Genomic DNA, 17951 nt, shown 5'->3' with positions numbered 1-17951 from the left:
CCCAGCTCTGAAAGCTCCCTCTGCTCCTCCCAGTCTCCCCTGCCCCCCTTTCTGCACTAAAGCTATCATCCCACTATCTAGATGCTGGTGAGTTTATTTTCTCACTGGATCCTGAGCTCAAGGGCAGGGATGAAATCCTGTTCCACACCACAGCCTACTCTACACCCCTGCACCTAGCACAAGGCTTATTTTCTGGAAGGTGTTCAAATGTTGGTGGAAGCAGTGAATGAACTCTATTTGCATTTTATCTCTGGCTGTGTCGAAACCAGAGAAAATCACACTTGTCTTCTCAGAAGAGGGAACATATTCAAATACCAAGAACTGCAGTTCCTGGTAAGACCTTTTAGAAAATGATGTTACCAGCAGCAGCAACTAGAAACTCAGCAGAATGCTTAAGTGCTAAACAGAGTGAAACGGGCCAACACTTGAACAGTCATGGTTTAGGTAGCCTGAAGGAGTGGAGGTGGGGGAGATTCCTGACAGTCTAAAGTTTAAGAACCACAAATAACTTCTCAAGAATGACATATATTTACACTGTGGATCTGTGATACATTTTCACAGGAGTTGCTGCTCAAGCCAAAGACCACCCAATGTGGGAACCTCCCCCTACTGTTAAAGCCAGTATTTCAGATAGGAGACAAGCTCTTTCCAGCTGGAATGGCTTTGGAAGGTCTGCCCTAAAATGAAGTCACTTTGTTCTTGTGACTGTCCACCTCCTCAGCCTTCCTCTGAGCCAACCACCATCCTGTGGCTCCCAGAGGAGGCTGCCCTGCCTAGTTCTCCATGAGGCTCTCCGGGTGCTTGGGGCTCTGGGGAGGGCTCTTCAGCTTGGGGGTAGATAGGTGCTCCAACTCATAGTGTCCATTCTCAGAGGCCCTGGGTGTGAGCTTCCCCATTATGCCCTCCTTCTGGCTCTTCTTGTGCTCAATAATCTGCTGGAGCTGGTAGCCAGCATATTCTGGCTTGGTGGTCAGTGGGCAGGCTGGCACAGCTATGCCAAGAACATCTGACACCATGTAGGGGCGCAGCCAGCCCACCAGAGGAGTGCTTCCAGGGCTGTAGTGGGTCTGCTTGTGGTAGAAGAGAAGCCCATCCACCTACAAGAGAGGAAACCTGGGATGAGAAGGGATTCGGAGGCCCATGTCTCCGGGAGAGCTAGGTACACTGTGGCAGTTCCTATGGTCCAGTTCTTTTTTCCTGGGTCACTGCCAGATGAAAGACAGTCCTCCTTTCTCACACATGCATTTCTCTAAATGAAAAAATGGCCTAGAAAACGAAATTTTAATATATAAAGACATACAAAGTACTTTCCCGTTTACAGGGTGCTTTCCTATCCATTATTTCACCCTCTTGAAGTATGTGTTAGTCACTCAGTTGTGTCCGACTCTTTGCAACCCTATGGACTATAGCCCACCAGGCTCCTCTTTCCATGGAATGTTCCAGGCAAGAATACTGGAGTGGGTAGCCATTCCCTTCTCCAAGGGATCTTCCAGACCCAGGGATGGAATCTGTCTCCTGCACTGCAGGCAGATTTTTTACCATCTGAGCCACCAGGAAAGCCCCATTTCACTCTCTTATCCACCATGAAAGTGTCTGAGAGCTGCTCCGGCTCCAGTTCTGGGGCCTCCCCCAAACACACTGAGGATGAAGGAAAAATCCACCTTGAGCCCAGGTCTTCTCTCCTGATTCCATGTACTTACTACCACCTGGAGGTCCCAGGAGTGGGGGATGTGCCCCACACAGGGAACAAAGCAGGGAAACTGGACAAGCCCCTCCAAGATGCCAGACTGCTGAGTGCAAGGGAAGCAGCCGGTCAAGCAGCCAGCATTTCTGGCTGCCTGAACCTCCCCCTAAATTGTTTGAGAGCTACGTTCTGGGAAACTCAGTTTTTCTCAACGGGAAGACCTCCCACAGTCCCATATTTTCTTTTCTCTGATTCAGTGACTCATCTTTAAAAAGCATTTATTGTCACTGGGGCATAAGGGTTATAAATAAAGATGGTGTTCTTACCACCTTCTTAATTGACTCCCAGAAATGAAGGCAGCTCAGCCTTTGCTATTTCCTTATTCGGGAAGCTGTGATTCTTTTAGCAAGATTATATTCAGTTCAAGCAAATACTTGTGGGTGACTAGGCAGAATTTTAAAGAATATGATGGGCAAAGGAAGTCTGTGTAGAGGGTACGGGCACATTCTGGGGAGGACAAAAGGCCCCAGGGCTGAGCAGACCCTGAGGGCCTGAGACTTTGAGTTGAGCACTAAAGCCCCGGAGGTCCTAGGCAACCTGGGACAAGTTAGTCACTCTGCTGCCCTGCCACTGCTCAGCATGCACTGCCATCCCCGGGGACCATCTGCTGGTCGGAGGAAGGAAGGATTAGGAGTTCAAAGCCCTGCAGTCTGTCAGCCACAGAAGCGCCTTTACATCATCAGCCGTGGCAGTCAAACATGGGGCTGATTCTCACGCTTGTAGCACACAGAGGACAAAAGGACCCAGGAATGGAACCCTCACCTCTCTCTGGGCCTCAGTTTCTCCAGCTGTAAAATGAGGGAGTGAGATGAGCTTTCCTTTCAGGGCCCTTCCAGCTCAGGCCTTCTGACTTATCTGACTCTGAAGGGTCATGAGCACATCCTTTCCCGAGAGTCAGCTTTCAGCCCTTTTTCTGACGCTTTGACTCAGCAAAGTCAGAGGCACTCTTAAGACTCCATGTAGCCGAGTTTCCCTGTGTCCCACAATCACATCAGAGCAATAAAGACAATGGTTTTGTTACCTCAAAAGGGAAGTCCATAGATAGCACCTTACACAGGCTCTCAGGGGTACAAGGGAAATTCTTCAGTCCCACAAATTTAAACTGAAACATAAATTAGAACAAATAATTAGTATATGTTACAAACAACACTGGTTCCGGCAGTTGAAGAGCTAACAATATATCAAAGAAGAAAAATTTAAATCTCACCCTAACCGGCCCCCTCTATCTATCCTCTGAATTACTAGGCATAGAATTCTCAACCTTGTTTTTTACAGGAGAACCATCTGGGAAACTCTTAAAAATTACTGATGCCCAGGCCTCCCCCTGAAATTCTGACTGAACTGCTCTGGGGTGGGACCCAAGCATTTTTGTTTTTTAAACTCTCCAGTTGATTTTAACATATGGTCAAGACTGTGAACAACTACCCTGTACTAGGTGTGGGGATTCTGTTATTCTCCCAACACTATGACAGCTGCCCCAAACATAGGGCTGGTGAAATGCCACAACAGCAAAAAATTTTATACTAAAGCAACATAACAAAGTGATGAGGATTATGACAACCTCTCAGTCAGATTGCTTGGGTCTGAAGTGCATCTCTGTCAATCATGTAATCTACATATGCCTCCATTTTCCTGTCTATAAAAAGCTTCTACTGCGTAGGGCTGTCATGCAGACTCAGTGAGACAGGACACGTAGAGCACACAGAACAGCGTCTCAGAGGAAGCAGCACCCGTGTTCTTCCTGGACTTTATTGATAATGTCACTGGAAGTACTGGCTTCATTTACTGTCCTGTAACTGGTTATCTAGTTGCCTTTAAAAATGCTGTAAGCAACCCAAGCAAATGCCAGTCTATAGAGCTTAACAAATAAAACACAATGAAAATAGCCGTCCTGTGCTTAATCCCTGAGCGAATAGCAAAGACCCTTGGGCTATCATCCTGGACTGTGGGACCTTGAAGGCAGCACCCTCTCTCTGAGCCTGCATCCTCATCTATAAAAAGGGGGAACTCACTAGATGAGGTCACTCTTAGCTCAGATATAAAAGCAGGGGTTCTCAAAGTGTGATCCATGGACCAGCAGTATCAATTTCACTGGGGAACTTGTTAGAAACGCAAACTCTCAGGCTTTACCCCAGACCTACTGAATCAGAAACTCTGGGGGTGAAGCCCAGGAGCTTGAATTTCAACAAGCCTCCAGTGGCTATGGATGCAAGCTACAGTTTGAGACCCACCATGCTAGCATTCTAAACAGCATTATTAATAAAAGACGTTATTAGCACTTTCTATCAACTGCTATTTTTGAGTGCTCACCCTAAGTATTATGCTAGCAAGACTTGCATCATTTACATCATTTGGGTCACAGAACCAAATAGTTAACTTACTGTACCATCTATGTAAGTCAGATCATTGTGCTCTGTAAGGTAGGTGTTATTAACCCTACTAAACTGATGAAGAAATTAAAGCCAAGTGAAGATATTAACTTAACCAAATAATTGTTAAAAGCCAAAACTGGAATCTGGATAACTATTAAGTCCATACTTTTCCCACTATGCCATGCTGCCTCAAAAGGAAAAAATAAAGATAATTTTATCCATAATGATTGAATTCAGACAACAGAGCACTCCAAACTGATCCCCAGAAAGAGCTCTGCAGTCCTAACACCAGGCCTTACTGGATTGAGCTTGGTTTTCTCTCCCAGTCCTTCTTCTTCTGGTAACTTTGAATGCAACCAGTAGAATCGGAAATCAGTCTGCCAAAGAGACAGGGAAAGATGACATAAGGCTCACTGTGTCATGAACAAAATATTGTTTTACGAACAAAAACACCCCATTCTAAAAATCTGCTTGAGGCTCCAAAGGCACAGATGTCCAGTTATAAGATAAATAAGCACTAGACACTGAAAGCGCAACACGATGACAACGGTTAACTTTGCCGTCGGGTATATATAACAGCGGTTGCGAGCTGCTGATCCTAAGAGTTCTCATGGCAAGGAAAAAAAAACTATTTTTTTCTTTTTTGGTGTCTATATGAGCTGATGGGTGTTAACTTACTGTACTATATATGTAAGTCAGATCACTGTGCTGTGCACCTTGAACTTACACAGTGCTGTATGTCAGTTATACTTCAATAAAACTGTGACAAAAACAGTCACCTGAATGATGAAAACCTAAGCCCTCCTCTCATTACCCTCAGTTCTGTTAAAACACTGCTATGAGGTCAGGAAGATGTCATAAAATCTTTGGATATATTTTCCTTAAATCCAAAAGGATTATTAATAGTAGTAATGCCAACATTTATCACTGAAGGCCTACTATGTCTCAGGCTCCATGCTAAGGACCTTACGCACATAATCGTATTAATCATCAACCATCCTCTCCAAATTGTATTGTTACGATCTCCATTTTATGGGTGAGGACTCGGGCGTCACCGGGTGAGATTGCGTCACTCACCCAGGGGCACACAGCATTACCACAGGACCAGGGCTTTGCAACTCCAAAGCACATTGAGTTAACTTTTGTCTTACTTTACCTGAGGGTTATAAACTACTTTGTAGTTGTAACTTCTCATAAACTACTACTTCTGATACATACCCTTCTGTTGATATTTAGGGGCTTTTCTTTTTCTTTTCAAATTTCCAAAAACAAAATAAAAAAACCAGTCTTTTTTCTTTATATTATCAAAATATAGGTGGCTTTAGTTACCAAATTTGTAGGTTGTGAATGTATGTTATGAAACATCCTTCAACAGAATTAAAGAAAAATAGGTTCTGGATTGAATTTGTGAATTCTGAGTTTGGGACTTGGCTCTGCGTTTGGGCAAGGTACTTAACATCTGTGGCTCTCAGCTTTCATATCTAAACGATCAGGAGTAAAAACAATAGTACGTACTTATCTTTCAGAGTTGTTGTAAGGGATTCGGTGAGATCATGCTCACAAAGTGCTTAGCGATGCAGGTCTTGGCTGTTATTTTTTGAATTAGATGCATGTTAAAATTCTGAACTATCACCATCTGGCACGATTTGGAAACCCAGGTTGGGGTAATGGCTAAGGAAAGCAGCAGCCTATGGTGATAACCTGTGATTCGCATGCTTGGGCCTCTGTGAGGATCACTTGGAGGCTTGTTAAAACATAAGCCCCATTCCCATAATTTCTGATTCAACAGGTTGAAGAATTTGCATTCTGAACAACTTTCTGAAGCCACACATTGAGAACTACAATGATAAAACTATTAACAACTGAGAGGGAGCATTAAAAACCCACTACTATAAAACTGGACAGAGCTTGCCAGGAGGCTCAGCGGTGAAGAAGCCAATGCAGGAGACGTGGGTACGACCCCTGAGTTGGGAAGGTCCCCTGGAGGGGGAAATGGCAGCCCACTCCAGTGCGCTTGCCTGGAAAATTCCGAAGAAGCCTGGTGGGCTACAGTCCATGGGGTTGCAAAGAGTTGGACATGACCTGGTGACTAAACAACAACAAATAAAACCGGGACAAGGATGGGGGAGCACAGGAGCAGAGATGGACCCTGCGGGGTGACCTGGCCTCTCTCTTGATGACTGCTTGTTACCTGTAAGTATCACCAATCTGAGAAAAATGTTGTGGGAAGGTGAAACTTGAGGGGAGAATACTGGGTGGGTAGCATTTCCTCACTTGGAAAATCTGCTTCCAGAGCTAGCCCCTCAGGGACTCATGCCCTTATCGTCATACTAAGGCGGCCTTGACATTCAGGGTCAGGATGCGGCTGGCAAGGAGCAGGGGTGGCAGAAGTCTACCTGATGTGCTTACCATTCCACTTTCTCTTCCTGGTGCCGCCTGCACGAGGCAGCATCTCCTCCACCCGCAGCCTTCCCTGCAGCAAGCCTCCCACACTCTGGAGAGAGGGGAGGCTACAGCGTCCACGAAGTCCCAGCCTATCCCTCCACTCTGTTTCTCCTTCCTCCCCTCGAGAATAGCTATGCTCCCTTAGTTCCTCCTACCTCTTTTTAGAAATGAAGCTAATTTAAACACACTCAAAGATGCAAGGAACATTAGGTGATGTTCTTGATATACCACATCCTGTAAACACCAAGAAGCTGGTCACGGACCAAACCCATGTGCTGAGCCACTTTCCTGGGAAAAGAGGAGAAAGCAGGAGAAGACATGAGGAGAGCATCAGTCCTTACCTGGCAGTCATAAAACGGGTGTCCCCGCCAGCACATCACGTCCAGAACGTAGTAGGTCTGGTTCACCTCACTGTAAATGCAGTCCAGGATGGTGTAGTCTGCAGGCAGAAAGTCCGTGCACGGTTCCCATCAGGGCTCCCTCCACCATAATCTAGGGAGCCCCATCTTCGGGGCTTGGGAACTACATCCAACAACCCTCAGTGATCACAGGAAGCCCCAGCACTAAGGCACAAAGTTCTTCACAGCCTTTTCTGGCTGCCTGGTATAGCCCAGAGGTGGCCTGAGGTGTGTCAGCACAGGAGGGGTCAAGGCCATGCCACATGGGATCTCTCAATCTTTAGATAAGGTTTAAGAGAAGCTCAAGTTTGAAGGCAAGTAACTTTCCGTTTTAGTTGACAATTACTTTTGAGTTCCTATCATAGGCACTGCTTTCTGTGGGGAGTATTAACTGTAAGTCATCCCTGCCTTTAGGGAAGTTACAATCCAGTTGAGGAGATAAGGTGATCAAAGAGAAAACCAAGAGCTGCACTGTGTAGCACAAACTAAGAGAAATGAGAGCTCCAGGAAAACGGGACTGGACATCAGGAAATGCTTCACGAACAGACAGGATATGAACAGTCTGGTGGGATCCGAGGACTAAAATAACAGGGCAGGGGACAGGGGAGGGCCCATTTCAGGCCAGAGTGAAAAAAAACAACGGAGGGATCTGGGCTCAGGACAGAGGACAGCAGGAAGCACCAAGGGAGCCTGAGCCGGTAGAGACAAGAGAATTGTGTAGGCCCAGCTCTGCCAACTCCTCGCTGAATGACCGCGGGCAAGTTATTTAACCTTTAGTCTCCTCAGCTGGGCCCAAGTGCAGGGGAGAAGCTAAGGTGAGGACAAAGATAAAGGAGAAAAGGGAATTTGGCAGGAAGCCCCAGCAACAGCTTACTGTATGTTACACTTGGGTCTTCTGAGGGACCTTTCCCCAGAAAATCGCACCTGTCACCTTGTGACGGAAGTCCACGGGGAAGGTGCACTGACTTTAATTCAGGGGTTTAATTCAGCAGGCCTCACAAGTGCCAACTATTCTGCAACTGAGGAGCCCTGACCCTGAAGGAGAGCCCAGTGGGCAGAACAGTATCCTTGTGCAGTTTCAAAGGTGTCCTTTCAAAGTGGGTCTTTAACTCAACTAAGCAAGTAACCAAGCACTGTCTCTTACTGATTATAAAACTTAATAAACAGACATCTTTATGTAGGCACCTTTCTCTGTTGTTGAGTTTCGCCTGTTGCCTCCTGGCAGAAGGGAAGGAAACGTGTTGACACAGTAGCCACTCTTGGTGTAGGCACTGGTAGAACCCTGTGGGGAAACACAGTTCAATCAGGCATCAAGGTCTCCTCCCCTTTTTGCTTCCACACTCTGCACGGGTGCCATCAGGCCAAGGATGGTTCTCACCAAATCCCTCCCACAGCAAAGCATTTCAATCCCTGGGCGGGCACAGCTGCCTGACAGATAAGGAACACAGAGCGTGCAGAGAACCCCTAAAGCTGCAGGCCAGGCCCACTGGCACGGGTGTGGGAGCGGCTACTCACCTGGGAAGCCACGATAAGGGCTCTTTTTCCAACAGGGCACACGACCACAATCCATTCCTGGCCCAAATCTGAAGGGACGTCAATTAACCACTCTGAGAGCATTAACTGGGAACACAAAAAATGGTGTTGAAAGTGAACGAGGCTGATGATCCGACTAGAGAACGGACTTGGGGCGAGAACGGCGACAGGTGAAGACGGGATGAACTGAGAGACAGCACTGACACACACGCTATCGTGTGTAACAGAGACAGCGGTGGGAAGCTGCCGTGGACATTTAACACAGGGAGCCCCACCTGGCGCTGTGATGATCCAAAGGCGCGCAACAGGGGTGGGAGGGAGGCTCACGAGGGAGGGGAGAGAGATATATGTATAATTATGACGATTCGAGTTGCTGTATGGCAGAAACTAACACGACATTGTAAAGCAATTTTCCACAAACTAAACAAACAAACAAAAACAGTCAACAGGAGTGCGCTGCTCCTGTGTTTACAGTGACAAAGAATTTATGTCCTGGGACTTCCCTGGTGGTTCAGTGGCTAAGACTTCTCCTTCCCAATGCAGGAGGTTCAGGTTCAAACCCTGGTTATGGAAGATCCCACAAGATGCAACTAAAGATCCTGCCTGCCACAATTAAGAACTCCAGGCAGCAAATAAATATTCAAAAGAAAAGAAATATATATATATATATATATATGGCTTCCCTGGTGGCTCAGATGGTAAAGAATCTGCTCCAAGGCAGGAGACCCAGGTTCAACTGCTAGGTCAGAAAGATCCCCTGGAACAGGAAATGGCAACCTGCTCCAGTATTCTTGCCTGGAGAATTCCATTGACAGAGGAGACCGAAGGGCTACAGTCCATGGGGCTGCAAAGAGTCGGACATGAGTGAGTGACTAACACTTTCACTTCATGTATATATTATAATAAAAATACATGTAAAAGAATGAGAACAGAAAACGGTGACAGTGGAACCTCCACCTCACTAGCTCTTAGTAATCAACTCATCTCCTGTTCACCTTGAACTTCAATTTCTCGCCTTCATTATCTGCATCCACATACATTCTCACTACCTCACCTACTATACTGGAGGATGCGACCCTCTTTCTTTCCTTACTTTGTCCCCTCAACTACCTTTATCACACCATCATGTTCTAGGGATTATACCTCAGAGATGAATAAAATCCTTTACCTTGAGATGCTCTAAACTAGATCAAGTCCCAAACTACTGACCCAAATACTGCACCAAAAAATGTTAGGAAATCTACCTCAAAAAAAGAAAAAAAAAAAAAAAGGCTGTGGTAAAAGGAATTTGAAAAGATCTGCTTTTCCATGCGGAGAAGGCAATGGCACCCCACTCCAGTACTCTTGCCTGGAAAATCCCATGGATGGAGGAGCCTGGTGGGCTGCAGTCCATAGGGCTGCTAAGGGTCGGACACGACTGAGCGACTTCACTTTCACTTTTCACTTTCATGAACTGGAGAAGGAAATGGCAACCCACTCCAGTGTTCTTGCCTGAAGAATCCCGGGGACGGGGAAGCTGGTGGGCTGCCGTCTATGGGGTCACACTCTTCCATTCATCACTGGTCCCTCCCATCAATACCAAGACTTTGGCCTATCAGGTAATCCCTCCCACTCAATCTATGTCTCTCCCATCTCTCCTTCCCTGTAGGAGGCAAAAATGAAACTTTACACTCTACATTTCTATTAAGCTCTTCCACTTCCTCTAACTATGAACACTTCATATTTCCTGCTGCTGCCTTCCCACCCACTCTGACACCCTCAGTCCAGGTTTCCCACCTCACACCCCTGCCTGACCTCGCTGCAGCCGAGCATCTCTATTCCCGCATCTCCCCCTCCTTCCTCCACTCCTGGTGTGATGCTCCAGTCACATTCTCCTCGACACACGCTTCCTTGGCCCCGTGACACACCACTTTTCTATTTTTCCTCCAAACAGTCCTCCGCACACTCTCCCAAACATGTAAATAATCTTCAGAGGGCTGTTTTAGGTCGCCCTTTTCCTTCCTCTTAGATGCTGTCCCCCGTTGGGGTGAATCTCATCTACTTCTGTAGCTTTACTTGTCATTCCAAAGAAGATGCCTCCTAATTCTCTTCTTTTTCATCTCCAGAATTCTTTCCTTTGCTCCAGTTTTGTATTTCCAGCTGTCCACTTGGTATCTCTTTCTCTGCTGGTCCTCTCTGTACCTTAAACTCAGCATATCCAAAACAGAATTCACTCCCTTCTGTACCCCAAGTACTTCCCATCCCTGAAACACCCACCCTTCTCCTTCTGCATTCTGTGCCCAATTAATAATAACATCACCTCCCTCTGTGTTATTCAACCTTAAACCCAAGGCATAATCAACAATCCCTTAAACAATAGTAGTAATATAACATCAAAAGCACAAATGATGAAACAAAAGATAAGATTACATCAAGCTGTGAAACTTCTGTGCGGCCAAAAATAGCATTAAGAAAGTGAAGACAACCCACATAAAGGAAAATATCTGCAAATCATGTATCTCATACAGAACTTATAAAGACCTCTTACAACTCAATAACAGAAGACAAATAACTCCACTTTTATATGGGCAAAGAATTTGAACAGACATTTCTCCAAAGATACTGGCTAATAAACACATGCAAAGAAGCTCAATATCATTAGTCACTAGAGAAATGCAAATCAAAACTATGCAACACCCACTAGGATGGGTATACTCACAACGCTGGACCATAACAAGTGTTGGCAAATATGCGGAAAAACGAACTCTCACACATCATTGGTGGGAATGTAAAATGGTACAGTCACTTTGGAAAATAGTCCGGCAGTTCCTCAAAAGGCTAAACACAGAGTTATCATACGGCCTAGTGACTCCCTCCCAGGTATATATCCAAGAGAAATGAAAATGTATGTCCTCACAAAAACATGGTAAACAAATATTCATAGCAGCAATATTCATAACAGCCCCAAAGTGGAACAATTCAAACGGCCATCAACTGATGGATGGAAAAACAAACGTGGTATATCTATACAACAGAATATTACTTGAAAAGGAATGAAGTTCGGACACATGCTACAACATAAATGAATCCTTTTGCTAAATGAAAAAAGCCAGACACACTTTTACTGCCCTTAGTAAACTCACCATCAGCTCTTTTAGCAAACCTAGCTCCGTACCACAATCTCTCTCTTCCAGGCTGTTCTACACACTGATGTGGGAGTCATCCCATGAAGTCCCACCTCTGCCCCTAGCTCAAAAATTCTCAGTGCTTCCTCACAGTCTAGGCCAGAGTCTAAATCCCTGTACATATTTCTGCTATATACCTCCCCCAACCCTATGTTGCTCCATCCGCACACACCCTCTGTACATCCCTCCTGAACACATCATATATTCCTCTCCCACCTCTGGGCTCTTGTTCAGCCTTATTGTGCTGCCCGAAACACCCTGAAATGCTCTGTACCTCTGCCTGTCCTACCCACTATTCAAAGCTGTCTTCTCTTTCATTAACCTTTTCCTGATTTTGAAACCTTGCTTCCTTCCCTGCTGGAAGTTAATATCACTTTCTTACTGAAAAAAACATACTCTACACTTACTCTAGAAGTGCACGGGCTATTTCCAGCCCATGTCTACTTTCTGAGCATAGCCTAGCTTAACAAAGAACAGGGCCTTCAACAATGTTTGCTGGGGACTTGCCCAGTGCCCCAGTGGTTAAGAGTCATGCTTCCACTGCACAGGTTTGATCCCTGGTCAGGGAACTAAGATTCCGCATGCACAAGGCTTGCTCCACAGAACTCAACTGTACTTTGTCACAGAAGATGTCGTCTGTGCTATATTTGAGGCAGAGAAAGAGGAGGGGAGTGTGTGCACCCAGGAACCATATTCTGAAAGTAGGAGAGGATGCTGAGGTGACAAGACACTTGGGTTACAGAGAGAAGTATGCAATAGCAGGGTAGACCCCTGGCCCCACTCAGATACATGCCCTACCTCTGCAATACCTGGGTTGCCTAGAGCACTGGACAGTCTCCATGCCTGCCTCCCCTCTGGCACCACAAGCCACAATGGTTTCTCCTCTGGAATCAGCAGGGCACTAAGTGAAGTTTGCTATAGTGTCTGTTATACTGGTCTCAACTTCAGCTGGCTAGCCTGGGGGTGCTGGGCAGTTCCCAGTGTTCAAGGGCAGCTGTACTTCCAACCACCAACCACCTGAATGTAAAGATCCAAGACTAGCATATTAGTCCATCACTTGAGAAAGAAACCTGGGAGGTGGGGTGGGGCACAGTGCTGGGCTGGGCAGGTCTAATCCAAAACATCTGCATAATGACTAGTAAAGAAAGACAAGAATGGAATCAACTAGCTTATCAATAGCTCAGGGGGGTTTTGGCAGCAGGCCAGAAGCCTTTGCTAACAGCATGGGGTGATGATTCTGAAACCCACTATTCAGATTCCATCAGCGACACCCCTCAGCACACAGAGCTGTAAGCCATCTCTTCATCTCAGAAACGTTCTGTACATCAGCACTCTCAATGCAGTTCCTATTCTTCCTATCTCGTTCCTCTCTGTTCATGGTAAGTAAAGCACTCTGACTGCACAGTAAATGGAGCAGGACCAGCTACACCTAATCTTCTCTGGGCCACTTACTTGATTAGCATAGCGCTTTGGTAACTCCTTGCCAGTGTCAATGTCCATTTCCTCATCATCTTTCTTTTCTTCTTCTTCTTCACTCTGCATCCCCGTCCAGTCATCTTCAGCCAGTCTTCTGGCATGGTTCACGTAATCCAGCCGCTTTCTGGGGGGGTGGAGGGGGGCAGGCATAAGGCCAGGTCTTTATGTCTCACAGGAAGACACCCTACAATGTGACAGATGTAATTCAAAGTCTTTAAATTCAGGAGCAATTTGGAAATTGTGGTGGGAGTAAGAGATGATAGAATTTCCTTTGTAAGCCTTAACTAGTGACCACCTCCTCACAGACCTTAAATAGGAAACCCAGTTTGAGCACACTCGGCTTTCTTCAGAGTTTCCTAGGAACAAGCAAAGTACAGTATTTAAAGGAATTTTCAAGTTTTGCTAGTGGCTGATCCCACTCCCTCCCACTCCACCCTAGACGCCCATCTCCATGTAGTTGAGAGCTGACACTTCTCTGCCTGGCAGACTTCAGTCTGAAGGCTCTCAGGGACTGCAAGGAGGAAACCCTGGGATGCAGTGAGAAGTCTGAGACAGGCACAGCCTCTGTGGCTTTCTGAGAATCAGCAATGCATCCCTCCTAACTTTCAAAAAAGACCACTTAGAAGAGCTAAGGAAATCTAATAATAATGTATCAACATTTATTCATCAGCTGTAACAAGTATACTATAAGATGTGGGGAATTCCCTGGCAGTCCAGTGGTTAGGACTCGGCGTGTTCACCACTGTGGGCCTGGGTTCGATCCCAGGTCGGGGAACTAAGACCCTGCAAGCTGCTCAGTGTGACCAAAAAAAAGAGTGAGAGAGAGAAAGGAACTTGATGTCTAAAAGACAGATTTTTCACCATGTACTCTTTTATGTATTGTGAATTTTGAACCATATGAATGTATTATCTATTCCAAACTAATTAATCACAATTAATTAACTGTGGAGGTTATGGAGAAGGAGCAATCTGAGAATGTAATCTGCAAGCAACCCAGAAGCCACAGGGAACCATCTCTGCTACACACATCTAGCAACGAAGCAGTGGGCAAAATGGAGACTGCATCGAAACTGCAGCTGTTGACAGTTTCTCCTAATTCTTCATTCCTTACCTAGAAGAGGCCTGTGCTGCACTGAGAATAAAAGAACAGGCCTCGCCTTCAGCGCGGCCCAGTCTCAAACACTCGCTATCCTATAAACTCTCTTTCCCTGTTTGCTCAGCTTGGCACTGAAGCTGAAGTGTATGGAAGACATTTCCTCAGATTCCCTGTGGAATTATTTGTCTGGAACTCCCAAGGGCTCCACAGAAACATCTGGGCTGAAGGAAGACAGGAAGCCCACACCAAAGCCAGAAGTCAGAGTGCAGGAGAAGCCACACAGGGAATGTGGGGAATCGAAGTCTGGGCGTGACTTTCATAAGCCCTTAAACTGCAAAGCTCAGTACTGCTGCCAGGAAAAAAGAAAAGAAAAAGTTAACCAGATAGTTGAGCTTTTGCTTTCAAACTTCAGTCTCTCCCTACTTCCTCATCTTTTCCCAAGCTCTGGATGTCAAGGATGTCTACCTCTGCCGGGATTTATCCCTCCCGACCTTGTGAGCAAGAACAATCTACAGAAGGTCCACTTTGAAGGGGGTTCTGTAGAGACAAGCCTGGAGCCTCCTCTGTGGTTCACAGCTGCCAGCCTACAGACAGAAGCTAAGGAGTTAAAACCTCTCTTACAATTTCTGCAGTTCCAGTAACTGGCGCCGCCGCTCACTCTGCTCCAAGGAACTGTACTTGGACTTGTACTGGGACAGGCGGGGGTGTGGGGCGGCTGTGCTGTTCAGATCTTGAGACACAGAAAAGCTACCAGCCAGGGCTTGACTCAGTTCTTCCATCTTCCCTACAAAGGAAAACATAAGAAAACGGTTCATTCATTTTGTATCCCCTCCTGGGTACAGGCAGTTATGACGTAACATGATGGCTACATTCCTAAGAAACCTCACTTAATCCAAAATCACAATTATTTCCATCGGGAAAAAAAGGAAATTAAAGGGTGAGCTACATATCAGCAAAAACTTTTTTCCTCAGATATTTTAATAATGATCATTTTGATAGTTCTGAGTGTATAAACTTCAACATCAATCACTAAGCAAATCTACCTGGTGACTGAATCTAATTTTTGCTCTTTGTCATCATTCATCAGGGACCTTGTCACTAATTCCTTCTTACTATCATTGACATTCAGTGATGTGATCAAATATCTAGTTTTTTCCTGAATAGTTCTAAAAATCTGTTTTTTGATAACTAATGTAATCGTCTTTTTAAGACAATTTTTTAAAAAGTAATTTCAGATGCAAGTTTGATGGGCTGTTTAGTTTTCTAATAAACGCCAACTCACATCAAGAAAATCAAGCTCCAGGAGAAGTGCTGGTTCTGAAGCCTTGAGAGGAAGACAAGGAGCCAAAAACCCAAACCTGGCAGTTACTTTCTTGGTCTGCAGTTTGTTCTGTATGTTTGTTTGGGGCAGGCAGAAGCAAAGTTTCAAGGTCACATATGCAGGACTCACTTGGAAAAGAACTAGAATATGGAAGGCCACCTCCCACTTAACACCAGCTGCCCTAAGAGTGTAAAGGACTAACCTGTGGCACATTCGGGAGACAGAGGGTAGATGTCATACTACAGACAGACTACCAAGGGCAACTCTAAAGAATGGGAGTGGAAAGAGACGACTTCACACTTCACTCACCCTTCCCTGAATGAAAGCACGGGGCAGTACTGAAGCTTGTTGCTGTTTAGTCTCTCAGTCAAATCTGACTCTTTGAAACCCTATGGACTCTATGTAGCCCACCAGGCTCCTCTGTCCATGGGATTTCCCAGGCAAGAACACTGGAGTGGGTTGCCACTTCCTGCTCCAGGGGATCTTCCCCACCTAGGGATAGAACCTGAATCTCCTGCTTAGCAGGTGTATTCTTTATTATTGAGCCACCCAAGAAGCCCTACACAGGTGCTTACCCAAGGATTAAATGTGTGCCTCAGGGAATTCCCTGGTAGTCCAAAGGTTAGGACTCTGCTTTCCCTGCCCAGGGCTCAATCCTTGGTCTGGGAACTAAGATCCCACAAGCCGCTACGGCCAGGGGGAAAAAAAGTGTGCCTCAGACTGTAAAAAAAAAAAAAGGAATATTTGGGAGAAACTGGACTCACACAGCTGGGCTGGCCCAACCCTTCAAGTTCTAGTACAAACCAGAGGGCACCACTAGTGCTTAACTCCACCCCAGGCCAGGTCCAGCATCCAAACCAACAGGTTCATTTCAGAGCCTCCATAGTTAAAAATACAACTCTATGGGTCTCTACTTGGCAACGAGTTATTTTCCATTGCACACTTGAACTCAGATTTTATTTCTTAATTTATAGCACTAGGTTTTTTTTTTTTTTTTAATGCATGCCACAGAGTTTGTGGGATCTTAGTTCCTCAACCAGGGATGGAACCCCACTGTGAAAGCACCAAGTCCTAACCACTGGACAGCCAGAGAATTCCCTAGTTTTTTTCTTCTAATTTGAAAGGACATTTTGTGTGTGTGTGGTTAAAAACACATGACATAAAGTTTACCACTTAATCGTTAAGTGTACAATCCAGTTGTGTTAATTACATTCACTGTTGTGCAAGCAATTTCCAGAACTCTCTACCCCTGCAAAATGGAACCTTTATACCCACTAAACATTAATGGAAAAAAAAGCAAAACAAGTTTATGAGTATGGATTTGAGGCGTACTGACACGTGTATGTTATGCAACTGGGGGTGGCCATTCATGGTTGAGGTTAGGTGGTAAGTACTTAGGATTCTAAATTTTATACTATTTTCTGTATTTTTCTATACTTCTGTGTAAGTCTGAACACTTTCATAATAAAAACTTTAAAATATTCATTATGTCTTCGGTTTACCGAAGTAATGACCAAACCAAAAATACATTTATTAGGCCTCATCATGCCTTATCGTGGTGTGGGCTCATGCTCTGCCAAAAACTATAAAATCCTTAAAACTGATGCGTTATATACTGGAGCGGGGCGGCTCCCCTCCGCAGCCCCCCTGCCCCGCCCCGCTCCCCAGTACCAAGCTTTTATGGCTGTCCTTGGCTAGCTCCTGCTCTTTCAACCCATTCTTCGGATGGAGATAACTCGAGGGTTTTGACTTGGCGGTCTCATCCTCCACCTGCATTCATCCTCTAACTCAATTTCCGACCAGCTAAGGCCTCTCCTCCGAGCTCCAGACCCCGCGTGTTCCCCGCCACGGCTCCTTCCTCCTTTCCCTCCCCCTCCGGGGACTCCCGCGTCGAATCCTCCAGCCCAGGATTTGGGCTTCCTCGGCGTCTCCCATTGGGCTTCAGTTCGGGGGCCTCTACCTGCTCCACTCGACAGTCCTCCCCGCCACATCCCCGCACTGTTTTTCTCTATGGACCGAGTGCATGACTCGTCCCTCCCCCACAAAAGTATCCCCGAGGGGTCCTGGCTAGACAGCCGGGAACTTGAGAGTGGAAGCCCGCCCAAGGAGAGGCCCCGGCCTCGCTCGGCACCCCCACCCAGATCATGCCTCGGGAGGCCAGGAGCGTGGAGCCGGCCCGAGGGAGTCACGGCCGGGAGCCTAGGGACAGTCGCGGAGCCGACGAGGCCCAGGCTCGAACTCAGGACTCACCAGGCCGAGGTGACGATTCCACGCGCAGCCTCCACCAGCGCCGGGCCGACCAATCAGCTGCCGTGAGAGAGCCGGCGCCGCCCCCTTGGCAGCCGCCGGGCCCACCCACCTCGCGCTGGTAGTTTCCGGCTCCTCCCGCCGTTGAGAACGCT

General features: G+C 46.3%; 1 protein-coding gene across 1 annotated transcript; it reads right to left on the bottom strand.

Annotated features, from left to right (window-relative positions):
- Positions 1-631: 631 nt before the first annotated feature.
- Positions 632-17869, bottom strand: SNUPN (snurportin 1). Its single transcript, XM_068991447.1, has 9 exons — positions 17800-17869; positions 14850-15012; positions 13109-13256; positions 8475-8579; positions 8145-8241; positions 6903-7000; positions 4416-4493; positions 2766-2846; positions 632-1097 (listed from the first exon to the last, which is right to left on the bottom strand). The coding sequence occupies exons 2-9, from the start codon at positions 15005-15007 to the stop codon at positions 774-776; spliced, it is 1089 nt and encodes a 362-aa protein (XP_068847548.1). The 5' UTR covers positions 15008-15012; positions 17800-17869; the 3' UTR covers positions 632-773.
- Positions 17870-17951: the final 82 nt, after the last annotated feature.

Source organism: Capricornis sumatraensis, chromosome 19 (assembly GCF_032405125.1).
Source record: "Capricornis sumatraensis isolate serow.1 chromosome 19, serow.2, whole genome shotgun sequence".
Lineage (NCBI taxonomy): Eukaryota > Metazoa > Chordata > Mammalia > Artiodactyla > Bovidae > Capricornis > Capricornis sumatraensis.
The sequence above is the reverse complement of the archived record's forward strand: the minus strand, read 5'-3'. Positions and strand labels throughout refer to the sequence as shown.

Coding starts and splice junctions, on each gene's coding strand:
- SNUPN (XM_068991447.1), bottom strand. CDS start 15,007: ATGGAAGAACTGAGTCAAGCCCTGGCTGGTAGCTTTTCTGTGTCTCAA. Junction 7,001..8,144: donor AAACTCAACAACAGAGAAAG/GTGCCTACATAA, acceptor TTCTGCCTGCAG/ACTACACCATCCTGGACTGC. Junction 4,494..6,902: donor ACCCGTTTTATGACTGCCAG/GTAAGGACTGAT, acceptor TCTCTTTGGCAG/ACTGATTTCCGATTCTACTG.